A 22796-nucleotide genomic window follows, 5' to 3' on the forward strand; every position below is an offset into this window, starting at 1 on the left:
GCAAACACCATATTTTATCGGGTCCTATTCCTCACCATCGAGAGAGGACTGTCCTAGGTCCCAGGTGAGGAACAAATGTGTTGCGGTTCTGGTGTCTTAAAGGGCCAATGCAGCTGTTTTTTAAATTTATTTTTATCTCAACATCAAATCATTTCTGCCTAACAATGAAGTTACTTACTGTGATTGTTTTCAGTTAACTGTGTCAAAAAGGAAACAACAATGGCTTCTTAGCAAGAATGTAGCTAGGACTGTCTGAGAGTGGTCTGAGTGGGGGAAACGAGCTATTATTGGCGGAGAGGTTTGGAATCCTCTTTCTTATTGGTCTATTAACTAATTTACCACCTGGTGACATACCGGGCAATCAAACTCCATCCCACCCAAGCGGGCTGAAATTTCAGGTGTTAATTTCAAACAGCTCTTACTCTAAAAGGGCATTATCATAATTGTTTCCAATTTCATAGTATTATTCCAAACTCATAGTGTGGAAATATAGATAAAGCGCAGGAAAATCTTAATTCTGACTGCACTGGGCTTTTAAATTCTCTTTCAGTTACGTGGTGGCCACTGAGTCCCCATTGAGCCTTTCTTGTGTTCAAGGGATCAAATGCATCTTAAAAGTTTGGTCTTTCATTGTGTTCAGTGGTGTAGTGGATAGTACTTGTTTTATTTTGGAAGAGGGTTTACCCACCTTTTACTGGAAAAATGCATTGAAAGTATAGGACAACGGACTGCGATCAGAGATTACCCACCTATTTTTGGTATTTTTTACCACTACTTTACTGGTTTTGTGTAATAGTCCCTCCGCCCTCATGTAGGACCCATGTTTGTTGTGTTTTAGGGATTGAGTTCGTCTTTTGTTTTACCAGCAGGAAGATGTGTTCTACTCCGACGAGCTGGATAGGAACACTTACAACAACTACAGAATGTATCTGTCATCGCCAAACGGCTACGGGGAGGAGGAGCCTGGGCCTTACCAGGACGAGCCAGAGAACCTGACCTCCACAGAGCGATACAACACCTCCCAACCTAACAGACTGAAATCCAATACCAACACCGCTAACTACGTGGACTTCTACTCCACCACGAGGAGGCCTTCTCAGAAGGCTAACCAGTACTCTGGATCCCCTGACTCCTGGGTGTAAGGGTGGAGAAACCATGTAGAAACCATGGACCGACTCATCAGTTTAAGTTGCATCTGTGTGTGTGTTTGAGTGTGTGTGTGAGATAGATAGAAAGAGAAATGTGAGAGACAAAAAGAACATGAGTGTGTCTGTATGTGTGTGTTCTTGTGTGTGTCTCTGAATGTGTGTCTGTGTGTGTGTGTGTGTGTGTGTGTGTGTGTGTGTGTGTGTGTGTGTGTGTGTGTGTGTGTGTGTGTGTGTGTGTGTGTGTGTGTGTGTGTGTGTGTGTGTGTGTGTGTGTGTGTGTGTGTGTGTGGCTCCAGTGGGAAAGAGCCTGTTGTTTTCTGGAGTGGTGTAATGTCAGCCAAAGAAGTAAGAAAGGTTTGTTGGATACGAGCCAGGCATCCGCTTGGTTGGAAATGTGGAGAATGGAGAGAGTGCTGAAGAAGTGTTGCGTAAAAAATAAACATTAAAGGGATAGTTTACTCAAAATATAAATTAACATGATGTTCAATATATGTTAGCTGTAGTTGATAAACTAAGACAGTTATGGATATAGAAAAGGCAGCAAAGATCTCAAAACTAGCTTGGTGAATCGACTACAGCCAAATGGAAAATAATGTGAATTTCGATTTTGAGTCAAATAAATTATTTGTATGTTGGCCAAATATATATCATGAAGTCATATCTGTGAAATGTCAAATAGTATTTGTACAGGGAAATAAAAAATGTTATAATGTGTTGTTACAGAACGTTACTGTATTCAATGTGTAGACTGTGTATGTATGATATGGTGTCTAGTGAATTTTTTATTATTTATTTATTTAAGTGTGTGAATTTCCCCCAAAACGCTCTGATTTATGTTGTCCAACACTGGCGATGATGTGCCATATGGAAGTGTATGAAGATTTTTTTTAAAGAGCGCATCATAACAACTAAAAAAAGATTCAGAAGTTGTGAAAATTAGGCTTGGTGAAATAAATCAGCTGTGGAATGGAATTGCAGGTGTTGGTGACTTTTAATTTATTTTCATTTTGTCATCCAAACGTTCTTCACTCGGAGGGGGCGCGCACCCAGCTCCCAGAAAGCGCACGATAGAGCGTCTTTCATCCATCAGCTCCGCCAACTTCCAGGATGGATCACACAGCTCCGCTCATGCAATCAACATTCCTATAGCTATGGAGGGAAATGCGTTGTTTTGAAGAAACGTCGACGAACTAAACTTGACTCTTCTTTTTTTAACAGGTATATTTTGCTTGTACTGTTACGTGTGAGGTTGTCGGCTGTTTAGTGAGCCAACTTCTAGATGCGTGAAGTGTCAGGGCATGACAAGCCGTTTACATTGTTTAACGTTACAGTTTACGTAATCGTTCATGTTTCGCGTCAAAGTTATTGCAAGAAAAACATGTTTTTTACTGGATCGTGTATGAATTCATTCGCAAGTAATAGATTAAATAAGGGATTTCAGCATGTGCCTCGCATTTGTTTTCAAGTCTAATTGTCTGCTATTCACCTTTGCTAATCTGGGATCCATTTCACATTGAGCTGCATCCATTCATTTGTACCATTCTCCACATTTCCCTTTTTTGTCATGTTTCATTCCAGACCACTGTGCCTGATGAGGGTATGTTAGGGCTCATTGTAATCCATATCTCCCCATGACTAGTGCTGCCTCATTTAGGAGTATATGGCCATGTTACTGCAATAGCACTTTTTTGCAGAGGGAATAATATATTTGTATTGACTATTTTTCACAGAACTCCCTGTAATCAGTTTTAACATGTTCAAAGCAGTGTTTGGGAGGAATAGGAAAGAAGAGAAGAGGAGCAGGAGGGATCCAGGTAGGAAAGAGAACAAACAACACCATCTACAACACTGCACCCATGACAGTTTGTGCCGGGTAACCAGACACCTTTTGACTGACTATAATAGTGTCATAGGAATTTGTTCATAAAAGGCTGGGTTGAAATCTTTACCAATAAGTAACTGATGGATTTCTGTTTTTTCTGGGAGCCGTAGGGATGTTTCTGAAATCTGGGTACTATCTCTGTTGTATCAGTCTCAGAGTAGAAATCGTTTCTAGCGAAGTGAAACCAATCCTCGACATTAGTAGCACTCGCCCTAATTGAAGATGGTAGCTACTTGGCTGCTCCGAATTTTTTCGTCCCCGGGTGTTTGACTATAGAGCCATTTCAATTAGCCTAATTAAGGAGTGAATGCTGCCTCCCACTGCTGTAAAATCCTCTCAGACCTAAAGTGTGTCACGAGAAGTTGGAGTGGGTTAAACAAACAGCTCTGACCCACAAAAATAAGATACTGAAATGATCAATAACTTTTTGGGTCATGAGGGATGTACCCTGACTATACAAAATAGTAAGAACACCTACTCTTTCCATGACACAGACTGACCAGGTGAATCCAGGTGAAAGCTAGGATCCCTTATTGATGTCACTCACTTGTTAAATCCACGTCAATCAGTGTAGATGAAGAGGAGACAGCTTGTGTATGCGTGCCATTCAAAGGGGCAAGATAAAATATTTAAGTGCCTTTGAACAGGGTATGCTAGTAGGTGTCAGGCGCAACGGTTTGTGTCAAGAACTGCAACGCAGCTGGGTTTTTCATGCTCAACAGTTTCCCGTGTGTATCTAGAAGGGTCCACCACCCAAAGGACATCCAGGCAACTTGACACAACTGTGGGAAAGCATAGTAGTCTAAATGGGCCAGCATCCCTGCGGAATGCTTTCAACACCTTGCAAAGTCCATGCCCTGACGAATTGAGGCTGTTCAGAGGGAAAGGGGGGGGGGGTATATCTTTTTTATATAGATTTTTCTTACCAGTTCTAAATAATGTTTGTCAAGCCTCTTTATTTTGGTAGGCTATAATCTATTATTCAGATTGATGCTAGGCCTCGTGTGCTTCCGTTCTGGGGTTGTGCCTCTTTCCAGTAGTTATGTAGCTACTAGCTAGCTCCATTCTGTGAGGTAACAACAAGGGTGTTGTCAGTATCTGATAACGTGAGTGCTCACCCCTAGAGAAGTCTGGGGGAAATCAGAAGGCACTGTAGACACATGGGTACAAAGTCAGAATATTTCACATGAAATATTTAATGCATCTAATGTTGACGAGCTACAGAACTCAGAGAAGTGTCAGTCTCATCTACCATCTACCATTAATGCCTCTAGGTCCTTAGATTTAGTTCAAAAGGTGGACTACCATGCTAATAATGGCATGTGCATTTTAATTGTTGGACATAAAACGTCTGTAAAATCACCAGGAAATCATCTCAAAGTGATTTTAATGTAGGAAATCTGTCCCTAAGGAACTCCCACGCATAAATAGAGACATATGCGATCGTATCCCAATGTAATCAAGGTTTGAAATGATTATTTTGTTGTCTAATACTATATCTGTTTGGGATTATTCTAGTCAATTTGTAGTGTACAAATGATTTATAACTATGTTCCGGCCGTCCGTACCATCCGCCCACGGCTGAATGTAATTGGCAACCCCTGGTCTAAGCCTATGGCCTTACATTGTGTGAAGCTGTCTGTGATTGTGTGTGAAGCCTTGAGAAAGAAAGTTGTTCCCTGACTACATGATGAGCAGCATATGTTTCCCATAAGGCCATGTGTGTGGCCTGGAGGCTCGCTCAGAGGCATCAGAGAAGGAGAATGGAAACTTTGCAGCACGATTAGGGGCCCTGAGTTTATAACTAATTATAATCAAGTTATAGCAACTCCCTACCTAGTAATGTTGGTTTTGTCCATAACCTGTACGTTCTGCTTTTTAAGGCTGTGTGTATCCTTGCAGATTGTCGTTCAAATAGATTATATAATGTAGATGGCCATCTGTCTCTCTTCTTGTCATCCACAGGAATGAGGTTACTGTATAAACCATGCTAAATTTCAACGGGCTGCTTTAATGTGATTTTGTTGTAGCATTACATACTACTCCAGCTCCGTTAATGCTGTGTTATTTTTGCACTCTATGCATCAGGCGTAGCCAGTAACTGCAATGCACACGCACATCATTGCACCTGTGCAGTGATTACATTTAGCATAGAGGGGAGACAGAAGCGGAACACACTTTCCTCAAAGGCCTCTGAGCTGCCAGTAGGCGGTCCGCTCTTCAAAGAGCCACTACTAGACTTGAAGAATCGATCCGGTCTCTTAATGCAAGGGGATGTCGTCCACTTATTGTTGCTCCAAAACATGTATCTGACGATCCTGTTTCAAGGGATAACCCACCCCCAGAAATAAAAATCATAAAACCCATGTCAATTTGGTGAAAGCTTATGTTCTATCAGTAGGTAAATATTTTAGTATTTTTTTTTTTACCCATGATTTAACTCCGAAGTGGTCCATCTATGAAACCAGGAAGTGGTGTCGGAACGAGTCGTAGCTACATGGTTCTCCTCATTGGAGATAGGGGGTAACACACTATCACATTTCATAACGTTTTTTTTGTTGTGCTCAATCTAAACAGTGTACCAAATGATTCAACTCAGTTTCTCTTTCAAGTAGCATCCCACAATGCGCCCTGTCTGTGGGAAAGGTGGGAAAGGGCCAGTGTTGCCATAGCAACATGCTCTGCACTCACTCTAGTCAGAGATGAACTGCAGGTTAATCTCGGTGAGATAGATTCCTGAATTGCTAGTTCAGTTTGTTTAGGCGATTTTACAGATAGCTAGCTACTTCACATGCTGATATTGACTTTGGTATTATTGTATGTAGATACGTTTGCTACTTAGCTAGCTAAATAGCCAGCCAGCCCAGAGAGCATTGCATTGTGGGTTTTGTAGTCGACTTGAGCTGCACAAAGATTTCCACAAAGATTTTCACATGCTGCTTACAACCTTGTTATAACGACAAAATGAAACATTTGTTCACAAAAAATATTGTTTTCACATATTAGTGTTGTTTAACACTGTTAATGATAGGAATTAGTGGTTTGGGGTGGATTATCCCTTTAAGTTTCCAGATACACCTTTTCATAGGCCCTATTATTGATTACAGTTTAATTTGTTCTCTCTCTCTTCTCTTTTCCAACCCCTTTTAATCTCTCTCACCTTTCCCACTATATCCCCCTCTCCTCTTGCTAGCTGTAGTTGCTGATTACCACAGCCACAGTATCCAACGAAGGGGTGCTGGTGCTTGGGTGACCCACTACCAGGAGCCTAGCCATGCCCACCACCCCCATCCCTCAAGTGGCAGGCCGAGGGGGAAGCTGGCTAAGGGGGAGTCCATCTCCCTGCCTTCCTCACCCCTGGTCCATCGCCAGTCCTACATAATGCCCTCAGATATGGGCATCAAGTCCCCAGGTATTGTAACAGCCATCCACCAGGCTTTTGTTCTTCTAATGAACACACACAAACATACAGACACACCCGCACGCACAAACACACACCCGCACACACACACACACACCACACAGAGGGAAGGGCACATCTATAGATCATCTGTAAAAATGAATATACTTACATCATTCTCTTTTTTTGCAGGTCATCTTGTTCTCGTTGCTATGTTCGTTGCTAGCCTAGCGACGAGTCTCGCTCATAGCATATTGATCACATGTTCTGTTCAGTATCTCCCACGGTTCTGACAGGCTCTTGTGTGCTCTTTGTGGAGATTAGGTTATGATTGCTCTGCCTGGTTTTTAAGCCCAGTGGGTTTATAGCACAGCCAGTACATGCCTAATGATTGATTAAGGGCTATTCACACAGCTAGCACTTTATTTCCCCTGGGAAATATAGGAGATTATGCTCAAAATATCATTGTCAAATGTGCATACTGTCCAGGATACAGCACATCAATAACAACAACTCACTGTATCTCCAAGGACTGAAGGATGGGGAAGTTTAGAAAGCAAATAAACTAAAGTAACTTTGTCATTAACTTATTGAGTATTTCTTCCATGCGTGATTTCTCAGTGGTATGCCAGGGCTATGTAGTAACTGGGATTCTACCGCTTACTCACTGACCCAGCGCAGCTTTGGAAAGGAACTGTATACCTTGTTTGGAAGGTTATGCTTCGATGTCTTCAGCGTTTGTGTCTTCGGCATTCTAGCTGAGTAACACTAGGTGGCGGTGCAGTGTGCATCAAGCTGAAGCTCTGAGTTCACTGTAGTAGTGTGGACCTTTGCCTCACACAGACACACACACGCGCACGCACGCACGCACACACACACACACACACACACACACACACACACACACACACACACACACACACACTCATGTTGGCGATTTGAGCTGTTATCATCACAGGGATTAGTTTATACTGTACTGCATGTATCTGAGTTCATGTTGGCTCCTCCCAACTGGTGGGAGAAATTCAAATTCCCCACTGCAAATCCCATCTGGAAGAGTTGAATTTCTCTCTCTTGCTCTCGCTCTCGCTCACTTTCTCCTCCCTTTCTCGTTACCCCCATCTCACTCTCTCTCTCTCTGCTGCTCTGACTAAAGGTCTGTACAGGAAGCTGGAGTATGTGGAGAGTCCTTATTTTCCTGGAGACGCGTTCGCTTTCACTCTAAACAATAGCAAGACTGCCCAGAGAGGTGAGTGTGAGCGTGTCTGCACAGAGAGTTGTGGATGAGAGATGAGACGAGGGAGGGGAGAGAGAATGATATACAGTACATTTGGAAAAGTAGGAAGAGAGGTACAGAGGATAGAGAGAACAAATCTTCCATAGTTTTGAGTTCTTTGATTTGGTGCCTGCTGTAATCTTTTTCAAATGCACATGTACAGTATGTGCATGCGCATGTGTTCAATTGACCTGCCAAACCTAAGTGGTGCTGAGGGTAACAGTGTAAATGCCAGCCATCCCCTGCACAGCTGTCTATGTGGAGAGGCTGGGGGCTAGTCCTGAGGCGGAGCAGCCTGTCTCCAGCATCCTCATGTCCTCTTGTTGCCAAGCACCGCTATTCTCCCTCTGCTTCTCATAACCAACGGCGACAGCGGGCTGGTGTGTTTACTGTGTGTTTCAATCATTCCCGAACCCCCTGAATAGACCCTCCTGGGATTTGTCACGCAGAGGTCAGTGTTAGATTGATGAAGCTTTCAATGTTGTCTGGTTGTTTAAGTTACGAGGTGCTGTTCGTAATAGTACCATGGAGAGCCGAATGCATAGGTTCACTGATTATAGCTTCCTGACCTCAGGTGGGAAATCAGTTGGGCACTTAGGCAATGGATGGAGACATTGGCTGATAGATTGAGGATGCACTCGATCTCGTTCTCTCCCTTTCTCTCCCTCTCTTTCTCTCTCTCTGTCGCTCATTCTCTCTCTCTCTCTCTCTTTCTCTCTCTCTCTCTGTGTCTCACTCTCACACCCTCCCTCTCACTTTTTCTCTTTCTCTCTCTCGGTTTGTCTTGTTTAGTTTTAGCCACAGTTGTGTGATTTGAGGGTAGCTTTTTAAAACCATTTCCCACTGCCCACATAGACCCACAGTAACCGTTATGAATGTAAAGTAAATATAGATCATTATAATATACATTTACTAACCATTTCCTTCTCATTTGTGTGGTAATTTGCAATACTTTTCAATGTGACGTTTTCCATATTTGCTTTTCCACGTGCTTTTCTCGTTATGAATTGTAATGAACCCTGAATGGAGCAGAGGTATAATTTTAACGTCATATAAGATGATTAGGTTTGCCTTTCAAAACCACCTTACCAGACTCAAACAAATTCATGAATTAGACATGAATAGCTGTGAAATGCATTTGAGTGTATTCAGTTTGGTAATGACTTTGACAGGCCACGTCATTATTCTATTTTTGCACATAAACCAAGAATACGCCTGTCGGATAAGAATGACGAGGGATGAATTTTCACCCGGAATTTGACGGTGTGTTTCCTTGAGATGGAGGGTGCAGAGCCAGATCTTGTTCTCAGTTTTGGTGGATCTCTGCTTAACCAAAGTGCCTTACCACTGAATCAATGTTGTTCCCACCAACGGAGGCTGCTGAGAGGAGGACGGCTCATAGTAATGGCTGGCATGGAGTCAATGGAATGGTATCAACCGCATGGAAACCACATGTACTTAATTCCAGACGTTATTATTAGCCATCCTCCCCTCAGCAGCCTCCACTGGTTTCCACGTCATTTCAACCCAAAAGTGTAATGTGACGATGTCGAATCAACGTGGAAAAGTGATTGGATTTCCAAAAAGTCATCAACTTAATTCAGGGAAGTTCATATTTTTTTCACAACTTAGAACCTTAATGTCATGGTGACGTTTTTTTGGGGTTGATTTCACATTGAATTCACGTTAGTTGACAAATCAACCAAATATAAGTCAAAAACTTTGAACTGAAGTCTGTGCCCAGTGGAAGTGTGCTAAGATTTCATTGAACAACGTTCTGCCAGAAAGAACCAAGCGTGCTCCAGCTCCCAGTCTATTGCACAACCCAGTGTGGACCAAAACACTTCAGATCCATGTTTTTCACAGAAAGAGAACGTGTATCAGAGTGATCATTTTGAAGGGAGCTGCTAATGTGACAGCTGCTGTGACTACGGTTGGTTTAATACTTCACTTCCATTAAGCTGGATAATGGAAGGTGACATTACAGGATTCATTTAGTTCAGGTGATACCCCTGTTTTGATTTCTATCCAAGATGGCACCCAACTACCCTGGCATTCACGGTCTCTCTTTCTTTCCCATTTGTAATGTACACCCTTGAATCAGACTCTGCGTTGAACTCTTCTCTGGTTATCTGAATGTACAGGAGCCCCGGTCAGACAGTCCAGCCCCCTGTTCCACCAAGCGTCTGTTTGTCCTTCTGTCTCTCTCACTGTCTGTGATTAACAGCTCTGCATGTGATCTCTGCTGTGTAGGAAAGGTGCCGGTGCCTGCCTTTCGTCTAACCAGTCAGCTCGTTTCATCATCGCCCCTTGTCTGAGAGATGGGGGAAGTTGTGACTTTAGGGGGGAGAAGAGAGGAGATATATGCAATAGTGAGGTGGTGGTGGCTGTTTCCTCTTATTTGCTTACTGTGTATTGCATCATTTCTACGGTTTATTGGAGAGAACAATGGATTATGTGGAGGCGGGGAGAGGATATCGACAGTGAGAAGGAAAGAATGGGGCGATCCTGGGGGCTTGAGAGAGGGGGAGAGGGATGGAGGGATACACTCTTAGAAAAAAAGGTGCACTCTAGAACCTAAAATGGTTCTTCGGGCTGTGCCCATAAGAGAACCCTTTGAAGAACCCTTTTTGTTTCCAGGTAAAACCCTTTGGGGTTCCATGTGAAAACCCTTTCCACAGAGAGTTCTACATGGAACCCAAAAGAGTTCTAACTGAAACCAAAAAGGGTTCTACCTGGAACCAAAAAGGGTTCACCTTTGGAAGCTTTTTTCCCAAGACGGATTGAGGGGAGAGATGGATGAGAACGTGTCTAACCCCAGACGGGTTGAGAGTAACTAACGCCCAACAAGCTGTGTCTCGGCCCTCCCACATTCCTTCCCTTCTTCCTCATCTCTCTCAATAGGAGCTCCATTTCCTAGACATCATCATATTCTCCAACTCACTGTTGTATGTAAACAGGATATAGAGGTGCAGTGTTGAACCCCCTCGCCTCATCCTCCTCTGCGTCTGTACAGTGGTGTAGATGACCTAGAGGTGAAAGGTCGTGGCATCACGCCCATCTCAGTGATGTATCGACGCACCCTATTGCTCAGCTCAGCCCGATCTGTCCGGATAGGGCAGCCAGTGCCAAAGACGATGGTGCAAAGGCGCCTGCCCTCTGCCGGAGGCCAGGGCTGAGCTGAGCTCATTGAGATTCTACGCCTGTCTCCTAACCAACCGGGAGCGCTGAGCAGGCACACACACACACACACACACACACATATGGACACACACACACACACACACACAGAGAGAGCTGCTTCAGTCGTGCAGCCAGGGACTGAGAAAGCCACAGCCTCTTCATTGGCAATGAGGCCGACCGGCACTACTGCTGCTACTGCTGACCTGTGGATGCATACATTAACCTCTCCTCCATCGGCATAGTATACATAATCCTCCATCCAATCGACGTAGCCAGGTAGGAGGAAAGGCAGGAAGGTTTGAACTGAGCTGGACTGAACTGGGCTGAGCTACAGAACGCGTGTGTTTGGTGTGGTCACGTCGTGCTGTTCACAGCGATCTGCTCGTCTGTCATCTCTCTCCATCTGTCCTCCAGAGCTGCACGCGGAGCTCCAGCCCAGCTCCTCCTCCTTCTCAACCCAGGAACTGATGACCAGGCTGGGCTTCTTACTGGGAGAAGGGACCCCAGCCTCACCTAGCACCCCCATGGAGGACTGGAGGGAAAAGAAGGTATGTGAAAGGAAAGATGGTGGGAAGGAAGGAGGGAGAGTGACTGAAGTCAGATGTCAGAAATATGAAAAGGAGGCTTGTGTGTTTTCTTTGCAGATGAAGTGAGGAGTTTTTGTATGGTTTCTTTCATTAGATTTCAAGGCAATGTTTTGTATGATAACCAAGATTGAGAGTTTGTTTTGGTTAAGCTGCACATTTAGAAACTACAAGGTAAATGACCAGTTGAAAAGAAAACCCGAGGCACTCTTGTCTTAATATTTGAAAGCATATACTGTAATGTCATTTTGTTTATGGAATGTGTACGTAAGGTGATGTCAGTTGAATATCTTGCTTTTAATCTTGTTGCATTGGCTCGCCACATGCTGTTGAGCCCGCAGGAGGTTTATATACTGTACTGTATCATTCTATCACCGTTTGAGCATTGCCCCAATTTCCTAACCTCCTTCCTCCACCTGAGCTCCAGATGGAGCCAGTTTTATGGAGACAATGTGTCGGCTGTGAGCAGTGTACCGTGTCCTGGTTCAGATAAATGATGGGGTGGTAAAGTGGGAAAAGCACTGAGCTGAACGTTCTCTAACGTTGCAGAAACGCTGGGTGCTGGGATGAGTTGAGACCTATAGGATCTAGGAATGGTAGGGTTCGGGTGTTGTTGGAGACATATGAAGAAGGATGCAGATATTGGGGTTTGGGGACATTGGGAGGAGAGGGGGATATTGACACACTCATACACACACACACACACACACACACACACACACACACACACACACACACACACACACACACACACACACACACACACACACACACACACACACACACACACACACACACACACACTTACTGTATATACAATGACCTATATACCACGCATTAACCTGGGGACAACTGGAAAGGATGCCAACAGGGTCTATACCTCTGATAATACTTGTCCATAGACAGCTTTAAATAAAACACCTCTTTCTCTCTCTCTCTTCTCTCTGCCCTTTCTCTTTCTATATCTCTCTTATCTTGCCACCCTTTCTATCCAACTCTCCTCCATTTCTACCTGACTGCCCCCTCTTTCTCTCTCACCCCTCTCTCACCTTTCTCTCTCTTTCTTTCTCTCATCCCTCTCTCACCTTTCTCTCTCTTCCTCTCTCTCATCCCTCTCACCTCTCTCTCTCTCTCTCTTATCCCTCTCTGCCTATCTCTCTCTCTCTCATCCCTCTCTGCCTATCTCTCTCTCTCTCTCTCATCCCTCTGCCTATCTCTCTCTCTCATCCCTCTGCCTATCTCTCTCGCACTCTCTCTCTCATCATCCCTCTGCCTATCTCTCTCTCATCCCTCTCTCGCTATCTCTCTCTCATCCCGCTCTGCCTTTCTCTCTCCCTCTCTCTCTCTCTCTCTCTCTCTCTCTCTCTCTCTCTCTCTCTCTCTCTCTCTCTCTCTCTCTCTCTCTCTCTCTCTCTCTCTCTCTCTCTCTCTCTCTCTCTCTCTCTCTCTCTCTCTCTCTCTCTCTCTCTCTCTCTCTCTCTCTCTCATCCCTCTCTGCCTCTCTCTCTCATCCCTCTCTGCCTATCTCTCTCTCTCATCCCTCTCTGCCTATCTCTCTCTCTCTCTCTCTCCCTCTCTGTCTGTAGTGTAATGTCTCTGGCCAGGCGGTGAGCCCATGCTCCACATTGACCTGCAGCACTACGTCTCCATGCTCAGACAGCCCCTGCTCCACCATGGGTAGTAGCAGTACCGGGGGGCCCTGTCTCCCCAATCCCAGCCCAGGTGGGACCCTCCTCCGCCCCAGTCCCTGCCGGAGCCCAAACTCCACACTTGAGAGCCAGGATAGCGGAATCATAGGTGAGTACTTATATAGACCATCATCACCATAGTTGGATCAATTTAAATTCAGATATTTTCTTCTCACCTCCTGATAAATAATTGATATGCGTTTTAGAGCGCCTACTCATTCAAGGGTTTTTCTTTATTTTTAGTATTTTCTACATTGTAGAATAATAGTGAAGACATCAAAACTATGAAATAACACATATGGAATCATGTAGTAACCAAAAAAGTGTTAAACAAATCAAAATATATGTTATATTTGAGATTCTTCAAATAGCCACCCTTTGCCTTGATGACAGCTTTGCACACTCTTGGCATTCTCTCAACCAGCTTCACCTGGAATGCTTTTCCAACGGTCTTGAAGGAGTTCCCACATATGCTGAGCACTTGTTGGCTGCTTTTGCTTCACTCTGAGGTCCGACTCATCCGAAACCATCTCAATTTGATTGAGGCCAGGTCATCTGACACAGCACTCCATCACTCTCCTTCTTGGTAAAATAGCCCTTACACAGCCTGGAGGTGTGTTGGGTCATTATCCTGTTGAAAAACAAATGATAGTCCAACTAACGCAAACCAGATGGGATGGCGTATCTTTGCAGAATGCTGTGGTAGCCATGCTGGTTAAGTGTGCTTTGAATTCTAAATAAATCACTGACAGTGTTACCAGCAAAGCACCATCACACCTCCTCCTCTGTTCACCCACACCATGTCTCACAAAGACACCACGGTTAGAACCCAAAATCTCCAATTTGCACTCCAGACCAAAGGACACATTTCCACAGGTCTAATGTCCATTGATCGTGTTTCTTGGCCCAAGCAAGTCTCTTCTTATTATTGGTTTCCTTTAGTAGTGGTTTCTTTGCAGCAATTCAACCATGAATGTCTGATTCACACAGTCTCCTCTGAACAGTTGATGTTGAGATGTGTCTGTTACTTAACTCTGTCAAGCATTTATTTGGGCTGCAATTTCTGAGGCTGGTAACTCTAATGAACTTATCCTCTGCAGCAGAGGTAACTATGAGTCTTCCATTCCTGTGGTGGTCCTCATGAGAGCCAGTTTCATCATAGCGCTTGATGGTTTTTGCGACTGCACTTGAAGAAACTATTCAAGTGCAAACTATTCCGTATTGACTGACCTTCATATCTTAAAGTAATGATGGACTGTCATTTCTCTTTGCTTATTTGAGCTGTTCTTTCCATAATATTTTTTTTAATCCTTTATTTTACCAGGTATGTTGACTGAGAACACGTTCTCATTTACAGCAACGACCTGGGGAATAGTTACAGGGGAGAGGGGGAATGAGCCAATTGTAAACTGGGTATTATTAGGTGACCGTGATGGTTTGAGCCAGGACACCGGGGTTAACACCCCTACTCTTACGATAAGTGCCATGGGATCTTTATTGCCATGGGACACCCGTTTAACGTCCCATCCGAAATACGGCACCCTACACAGGGCAGTGCCCTGGGGAATTGGGATATTTATTTTTTAGACCAGAGGAAAGAGTGCCTACTGGCCCTCCAACACCACTTCCAGCAACATCTGGTCCCCCATCCAAGGACTGACCAGGACCAACCCTGCATAGCTTTAGAAGCAAGCCAGCAGTGGTATGCAGGGTGGTATGCTGCAGGGTGGTATGCTGGACTTGGTCTTTTACCAAATAAGGCTATCTTCTGTATATCACCCCTACCTTGTCACAACACATTAAGAAGGAAAGATATTCCACTAATTAACTTTTAACAAGGCACACATGTTAATTGAAATACATTCCAGGTGACTACCCCATGTAGCTGGTTGAGAGAATGCCAAGAGTGTGCAAAGCTGTCATCAAGGGGTACCTATTTGAAAAATATATTTAGATTTGTTTAACACTTTTTTGGTTACTACATGATTCCATATGTGTTATTTTATAGTTTTCATGTCTTCACTATTATTCTACAATGTTGAAAATAGTACAAATAAAGAAAAACCCTTGAATGAGTAGGTGTTCTAAAACTTTTGACCAGTAGTGTATATGGAAGAAGAAAAAAAAAATCTCGTCCTTCCATTTGTCATCTATATATCTCAATAATATACAGTTGAAGTCAGAAGTTTACATACACCTTAGCCAAATACATTTAAACAGTTTTTCACAATTCCTGACATTTAATCCTAGTAACAATTCCCTTTCTTAGATCAGTTAGGACCACCACTTTATTTTAAGAATGTGAAATGTCAGAATAATAGTAGAGAGCATGATTTATTTCACTTTTAATTTCTTTCATCACATTCCCAGTGGGTCAGAAGTTTACATACACTCAATTAGTATTTGGTAGCATTGCCTTTAAATGGTTTAATCTGGGTTAAACGTTTCAGGTAGCCTTCCACAAGCTTCCCACAATGAGTTGGGTGAATTTTGACCCATTCCTCCTGACAGAGCTGGTGTAACTGTGTCAGGTTTGTAGGCCTCCATGCTCGCACATGCTTTTTCAGTTCTGCCCACAAATGATCTATAGGATTGAGGTCAGGGCTTTATAATGGCCACTCAAATACCTTGACTTTGTTGTCCTTAAGCCATTTTGCCACAAATTTGGAAGTATGCTTGGGGTCATTGTCCATTTGGAAGATCCATTTGCGACCAAGCTTTAACTTCCTGACTGATGTCTTGAGATGTTGCTTCAATATATCCACGTAATTTTCCCCCCTCATGATGCCATCTATTTTGTGAAGTGCACCAGTCCCTCCTGCAGCAAAGCACCCCCACAACATGATGCTGCCACCCTTGTGCTTCACGTTTTGGATGGTGTTCTTCAGCTTGTAAGCCTCCCCCTTTTTCCTCCAAACATAACGATGGTCATTATGGCCAAACAGTTATTTTCTTGGTTCATCAGACCAGAGGACATTTCTCCAAAAAGTATGATCTTTGTCCCCATGTGCAGTTGCAAACCGTAGTCTGGCTTTTTTATGGCGGTTTTACAGCAGTGGCTTCTTCCTTGCTGAGCGGCCTTTCAGGTTATGTCAATATAGGACTCGTTTTACTGTGGATTTTGATACTTCTGTACCTGTTTTCTCCAGCATCTTCACAAGGTCCTTTGCTGTTGTTCTGGGATTGATTTGCACTTTTCGCACCAAAGTACGTTCATCTTTAGGAGACAGAACACGTCTCCTTCCTAAGCGGTATGACGACTGCGTGGTCCCATGGTGTTAATACTTGCGTACTATTGTTTGTACAGATGAACGTGGTACCTTCAGGCGTTTGGAAATTGCTCCTAAAGATGAACCAGATCTGTGGATCTCTACAATTTTTTTATTTGTATGAGGTCTTGGCTGATTTCTTTAGATTTTCTCATGATGTCAAGCAAAGAGGCACTGGGTTTGAAGGTAGGCCTTGAAATACATCCACAGGTACACCTCCAAATTATGTCAATTAGCCTATCAGAACCTTCTAAAGCCATGACATATATTACTGGAATTTTCCAAGCTGTTTAAAGGCACAGTCAACTTAGTGTATGTAAACTTCTGACCCACTGGAATTGTGATACAGTGTATTACAAGTTAAATAATCTGTCTTTAAACAATTGTTGGAAAAATGACTTGTGTCATGCACAAAGTAGATGTCTTAACCGACTTGCCAAAACTATAGTTTGTTAACAAGAAATGTGTGGAGTGGTTGAAAAACGAGTTTTAATGACTCCAACCTAAGTGTATGTAATCTTCCGACCTCAACTGTATCGCATTACTCTCATTGTCAATAAACCTGATTAAGATAAGGGCCTCAGCACTGACTGAAGAAATAGAGATAGATGATACTTGTTTCACCTTGCTTTGAGTTCTCAGTCAAGTCTTTCTCTCTCCCAACTCTCTCTCTCTCTCTCTCTCTCTCTTTTTGCCTGTGCCACTTTAGTCGAGAGGCTTCAGGTCCCTCTTGACAAAACTGGGACGTTGCTGTCTTTGCTACGTACGGGTCTGGACTTTCTAAAATAGGACATCTTTCTCCCTAAATAGAGCTTGTATTTATAGGTAAATACAAAAGGGCAAGGGGTGCAGAGTACAAGCGTTTGATTGTGTTGATGTCGATGTGTGACTGATGCCTCGCCACTGTTGATGTGACTGATGATCGGACTCTTACTCTTTAACTCAGTACAGTGTCACTGCCAATAACATACCAGACTGGAAAAGCACAGTGAACGATTCCTAACTTGATCTCATCCCAAAGGCCTTTAGTCAACTGTTTGGTTTTGTTGTTTGTAGTCACCTTACCCCTGTCTACTCCCTCTGTGCCTCAGCTACCATCACCAGCTCTTCTGAGAATGAGGACCGCGGCGGTTCCACTCTGGATCTGAGCAAAGATGGCAGCCGGAGGGCCGCTGGGCATGGAGGGCACAGAGGCAACTACTGCCCTCACGTCGCCAAGGATGACCTGCCAGGGCCCAGCGAGGCCCCGCCCAGGTCTGAAGTCACCATCCTAGGGGAACCCAGAACTCCGCCCCCAGCCAAGAGGCCCCTCCCACAACGCCACACGCACAGCACTTCTTCCCTTGTGATGCCACGCCCTAACTCTGTGGCAGGTGAGTGGCCATCTCATGCCTCTTGACTGGTGGTGTCTCAACTAGTCTCCTTCCCTTGTGTCCTTTCCTCTATGATTACTGGCCTAGCAGGGCATGATGGATGAAAGCAGTACGTTGGAGATCTATCCAGTTCTTTTACCTTTTAGCGGTGATGAGGGAAAGGAGATGAGGAAAGGAAAGGAAGCCATGAAAGACAATCAAACAGCTCTACCTTGGCCAGGTGTCTAGAACCAATCGTTTTTGTGGCGAAGCTCTCTTTCCTCCATTCATTTGTGTAGCTAAAACAGCTGTAGTTGTAGCTTTATCTGACTATGTGGTTTCTGTGACGTGGAAGAGCCATTAGACAGAGCTGCTTTCTGCCTAGTTTCTGTCATTAGACGAGGACGACATACGGCATTACATCTCTGGAGGATGGAGACAGTGAACGCTACCGGCTACAGTATTCCAGGAGGGTTTACGTTGTTATCCTACATCTGTTTCTCCTCTGTGTTTGAGAGAACAAGAGACAACTTTATCCTTCGTTAGATGTCACTCCATTTGGAGAGCGGGGGAGACGACGACGATCTCTCAGGGGAGTGGATCCACTGAAATGACGGACAGACTCTTCTGTTTGTAAGGGATGCTGCTCGTGGAGAACTTTAATTGCTAGAAATGAGCATGCAAGGTATTATTTTGTTTAAATAGACCTCCCAGGTTGTGATGGGGGGGAAAACAAGGATGGGAGTAACACAGGACATAGTTTGGTTCCTTTCAAAGCCCACGCTCTACATAGGTTTCTATCTGTTGTTGTGCTGTGGTGGCCCGAGCACAGAGGAAGTGTTAGTCCTACGTATACCTGCTGATTTCAGTACAGCTTGAGAGTTAAGTGGCGCCGTGTGTGAATAGAATGTCAGTATTCCTGCGGTGCCATTGAAAGAGGGCAGACCCCCCCCCCCCCTCCCCGAGAGCTCTTTCCATTCAACTGCCGCTGTAGCTTTCATCATAGTGCTCTGAGATTATTGTCACACCAAACAACATGTATGTGAGGTGGAAGATTGTGGGAAAGAAAATGTGTACGTTGTTTAACAGTAACCTGGCCCTGGATGGAACAAGACGTAGGTTGTCTCAGCAGTATAATGGGCATGATGGTGATGTGAAGTATCTCTGAGCTCAATGGTTCTAACGCTGAACAATAGCCTGGTCCAGCCGCCAACCACTTTTTCCCAAGATCCAGGTGTGACTCACCGCTAGACTGGACACGATGGGGGCGATGTTGGGTGTTGTAACATGGTGTTCCAGTGGGCGAGGTGAAGTGTAGCGCCATACAGGCCATTTCCTGGTCCACTTCCTGTCCTGTGAGCTGTGCAGTACGTGTCACAAAGCAGAGCAACGTGACGTTCCTCTTGTGATTCCACTCTGAGGAGATTAAAGGTCTCATGTAATGCCAGATTATACGGTAGTACAGGAGGCTGGGCCGCGCACTATGGATTTATGTGCTGTATGAGGGAGAGAGAGAGAGAGAGAGCGAACGGCCGCTGAGTTCGTAGTATGGCTCGATCATGACAGCTATAGTTCCTTGCCTTCCCACGCGGAACAAAAGGCAGTACTAAATAACTTAGAGATGCTTCAATCACAGCTTTACTACAAATAGAGCGATTAAACTTGAATCTAGAAGCCTCAAGCCCAATCTAGCTACTATACAACAGTTACTGCAGATTCATTAAAACAACATGCACACACCCATATGCCCACACACCCACACATGTGCGCGCGCACACACACACACACACACACAGACAGAACATCTGTGTATATCTATCTACAACCTCCCTATCCAGATATTACTGTACTGTTATATCACATCCAGACCCCGACAAGCAGATTGTTTCCCAAAGGAAATGACTGTAATCTAGTTAGCTGCTTCTTTGCCAGACTTGAATTCATAAGCCACTTCTATTGGATCTCCTCTCACTCACTCAGAGCAGAGAGAACTAGGCCTGGTGGAGCAGAGCAGAGAGAACTAGGCCTGGTAGAGAAGAGCAGAGAGAACTAGGCCTGGTGGAGCATAGCAGAGAGAACTAGGCCTGGTGGAGCAGAGCAGAGAGAGCTAGGTCTGGTGGAGCAGAGCAGAGAGAACTAGGCCTGGTGGAGCAGAGCAGAGAGAACTAGGCCTGGTGGAGCAGAACAGAGAGAACTAGGCCTGGTGGAGCATAGCAGAGAGAACTAGGCCTGGTGGAGCAGAGCAGAGAGAGCTAGGTCTGGTGGAGCAGAGCAGAGAGAACTAGGCCTGGTGGAGCAGAGCAGAGAGAACTAGGCCTGGTGGAGCAGAGCAGAGAGAACTAGGCCTGGTGGAGCAGAGCAGAGAGAGCTAAAACGGACTGGTCCTTAAAAACACAACATTCTGCTACAGAACAGGTGTAATTGGAGCTGGTCTCTGGACCTGACTATGTTCCTGACCTGTAGTGAGCTGTTGATATTCCCAGGCTGGATGAGGATTCACTTAGATTATCATCACAATACAACATGTACTGATCTAGTGGTAAACACCCATTTTAATGAGTTGTTGAAGAGTGAGCAAATGAGCATGACAGAGAAAGAGGGGCAGAAAAAGAGAGGGGGGGACAGGGGACGGAGGAGAAGTAAAATGGAAGCCGAGAGTGAGAGGATTTACTATAAGATGCGTTCCAGTGTGTGTGTGTGTGTGTGTGTGTGTGTGTGTGTGTGTGTGTGTGTGTGTGTGTGTGTGTGTGTGTGTGTGTGTGTGTGTGTGTGTGTGTGTGTGTGTGTGTGCTGCAGCTGGCTCTCTGTGTGTCTTTGTGTTTTATCCTTGAGTGTCTTTCTCCAGAATATTTGACGTCACAAAACATGGGCAGCATAAGGGAAGAACTATGACCAATTTGTTTCCCATTTTACTCAAGGACAAGAGTCTTGAATCGCTCTCCCTTAAGACTGAAATACATTACAGGCTACCGGGGTTAACACCACTGCTCTTATGATAAGTGCCATAGGATCTTTAGTGAGCACCCATTTAAAATCCCATCCGAAAGATGGCTCCGTACACAGGGCAATGTCCCCAATCACTGCCCTGGGGCATTGGGATATTTTTTATTTTAGACTAGAGGAATGAATGCCTCCAACACCACTTCCAGTAGCATCTGGTCTTCCATCCAGGGACCGACCAGGACCAACCCTGCTTAGCTTCAGAGGTAAGCTAGCAGTGGGATGCAGGGTGGTATGCTGCTGGCCAATATGTTATTTCTGTTCCACTTTTTTTGTTTTGTTCCTACCACCCCCTCCCCTGGTTGGAGGACCTGGTGGAAAACATACAAATTAAATATATATACAGTGCATTCGGAAAGTATTCAGACCCTTTGCCTTTTCCACATTTTGTTTCGTTAAAATCTTGTTCTAAAATTCATGAAATAAAAAATGTTCTTCATCAAAGTTACACACCTGTCTATCTATATAAGGTCCCACAGTTGACAATGCATGTCAGAGCCTAAACCAAGCCATGAGGTCGACGGAATTGTCCGTAGAGCTCCGAGACAGAATGAGACAGAATGTGAGACAGAATGTGTCAAGGCACAGATCTGGGGAAGGGTACCAAAACATTTCTGCAGCATTGAAGGTCCCCAAGAACACAGTGTCCTCCATCATTCTTAAATGGAAGAAGTTTGGAACCACCAAGACTCTTGCTAGAGCTGGCCGCCCGGCCAAACTGAGCAATCGGGAAGAAGGGCCTTGGTCAAGGAGGTGATCAAGAACCAGATGGTCACTCTGACAGAGCTCCAGAGTTCCTCTGTGGAGATTGGATAACCTTCCACAAGGACCACCATCTCTGCAGCACTCCACCAATCAGGCCTTTATGGTAGAGTGGCCAGACGGAAGCCACTTCTCAGTAAAAGGCACATGACAGTTTGCCAAAAGGCACCTAAAGAACTCTCACATGAGAAACAAGATTATCTGGTTTGATGGAACCAAGATTGAACTCTTTGGCCTGAATGCCAAGAGTCACGTCTGGAGGAAACCTGGCACCATCCCTACGGGAAGCATGGTGGTGGCAGAATCAGCAGCAGGGACTGAGAGACTAATCAGGATTGAGGTAGAGATGAACGGAGGGAAGTACAGAAAGATTCTTGATGAAACCTGCTCCAGGGTGCTCAGACTCGGGCGAAGGTTCACCTTCCAACAGGACAACGACTCTAAGCACACAGCCAAGACAACGAAGGAGTGACTTCAGGACAAGTCTCTGAATGTCCTTGAGTGGCCCACCTAGAGCCTGGACTTGAACCTGATCAAACATCTCTGGAGAGACCTGAAAATAGTTGTCTAGCGACGCTCCCCATCCAACCTGACAGAGCTTGAGAGGATCTGCAGAGAAGAATAGGAGAAACACCACAAATACAGGTGTGCCAAGCTTGTAGTGTCCTACCCAAGAAGACTCGAGGCTGTAATCACTGCCCAAGGTGCTTCAACAAAGTACTGAGTAAAGGATCTGAAATGTGATATTTCAGTTTTGTATTTTTTATAAAAATGCAAACATTTCGAAAAATCTGTTTTCGCTTTGTCGTTGTGGTGTATTGTGTGTAGGTTGATGAGGGGGAAAATGATTTAATCCAATTTCAAATAATGCAGCAACGTAACAAAATGTGGAAAAGTGAAGGGGTCTGAATACTTTCCGAGTGCCCTGTACAGCCTCCTAACATTTGTACTGAACTCTAGGTGCATCGTCAAGTCAACCAATCCCTCTAATCTTAATTCCAACCCTCAATTGTCGACAGACTAACCCATCTTTCCCAGTATATTAGCATTTGACTATTTCCTTTTGCTATACATTCTTCTATTTTACTTTGACATCTTAAGAGGGTCTCGAACCTCTCTATTTGTACAATTTCTACCGAGATTGGCCTAAGAGTAAATAGCTAAACTTAAAGGATAATGATATTTTCCATTGATTGATCTTGTTTTTGTTTTTTTGTTGATCTCCTAACAGTACTGTTTCTACATCCATCTG

The 22796-nt window shown here is 44.4% G+C and overlaps 2 protein-coding genes across 4 annotated transcripts in view; both read left to right on the forward strand.

The window, feature by feature from the left end:
- Nucleotides 1-2115, forward strand: part of LOC109890425 (plakophilin-4-like) — a 19379-nt gene extending 17264 nt beyond the window's left edge. Inside the window, exons 20-21 of the mRNA XM_031824367.1 lie at nucleotides 1-64; nucleotides 867-2115. The exon at nucleotides 1-64 is cut by the window's left edge and continues 10 nt beyond it. Coding sequence (XP_031680227.1) covers nucleotides 1-64; nucleotides 867-1142 — 340 coding nt within the window. The 3' untranslated portion in view covers nucleotides 1143-2115. The remainder of the gene's footprint in view (nucleotides 65-866) is intronic.
- A 33-nt stretch (nucleotides 2116-2148) lies between these two features.
- The window catches only part of LOC109890426 (protein TANC1), a 53215-nt gene continuing 32567 nt past the window's right edge, over nucleotides 2149-22796 (forward strand). The window contains exons 1-7 of one of the 3 annotated variants that reach the window (XM_031824365.1): nucleotides 2149-2366; nucleotides 2879-2962; nucleotides 6224-6442; nucleotides 7587-7679; nucleotides 11304-11437; nucleotides 13060-13270; nucleotides 17522-17803. In XM_031824365.1, the coding sequence (XP_031680225.1) occupies nucleotides 2902-2962; nucleotides 6224-6442; nucleotides 7587-7679; nucleotides 11304-11437; nucleotides 13060-13270; nucleotides 17522-17803 (1000 nt within the window). In that variant the 5' untranslated portion in view covers nucleotides 2149-2366; nucleotides 2879-2901. Of the gene's footprint in view, nucleotides 2367-2878; nucleotides 2963-6223; nucleotides 6443-7586; nucleotides 7680-10415; nucleotides 11438-13059; nucleotides 13271-17521; nucleotides 17804-22796 lie in introns of those variants that run through there. The other 2 variants (XM_031824366.1, XM_020482369.2) reach the window with 2 other exon arrangements.

Source organism: Oncorhynchus kisutch, linkage group LG5 (assembly GCF_002021735.2).
Source record: "Oncorhynchus kisutch isolate 150728-3 linkage group LG5, Okis_V2, whole genome shotgun sequence".
NCBI classification, from domain to species: Eukaryota; Metazoa; Chordata; class Actinopteri; order Salmoniformes; family Salmonidae; genus Oncorhynchus; species Oncorhynchus kisutch.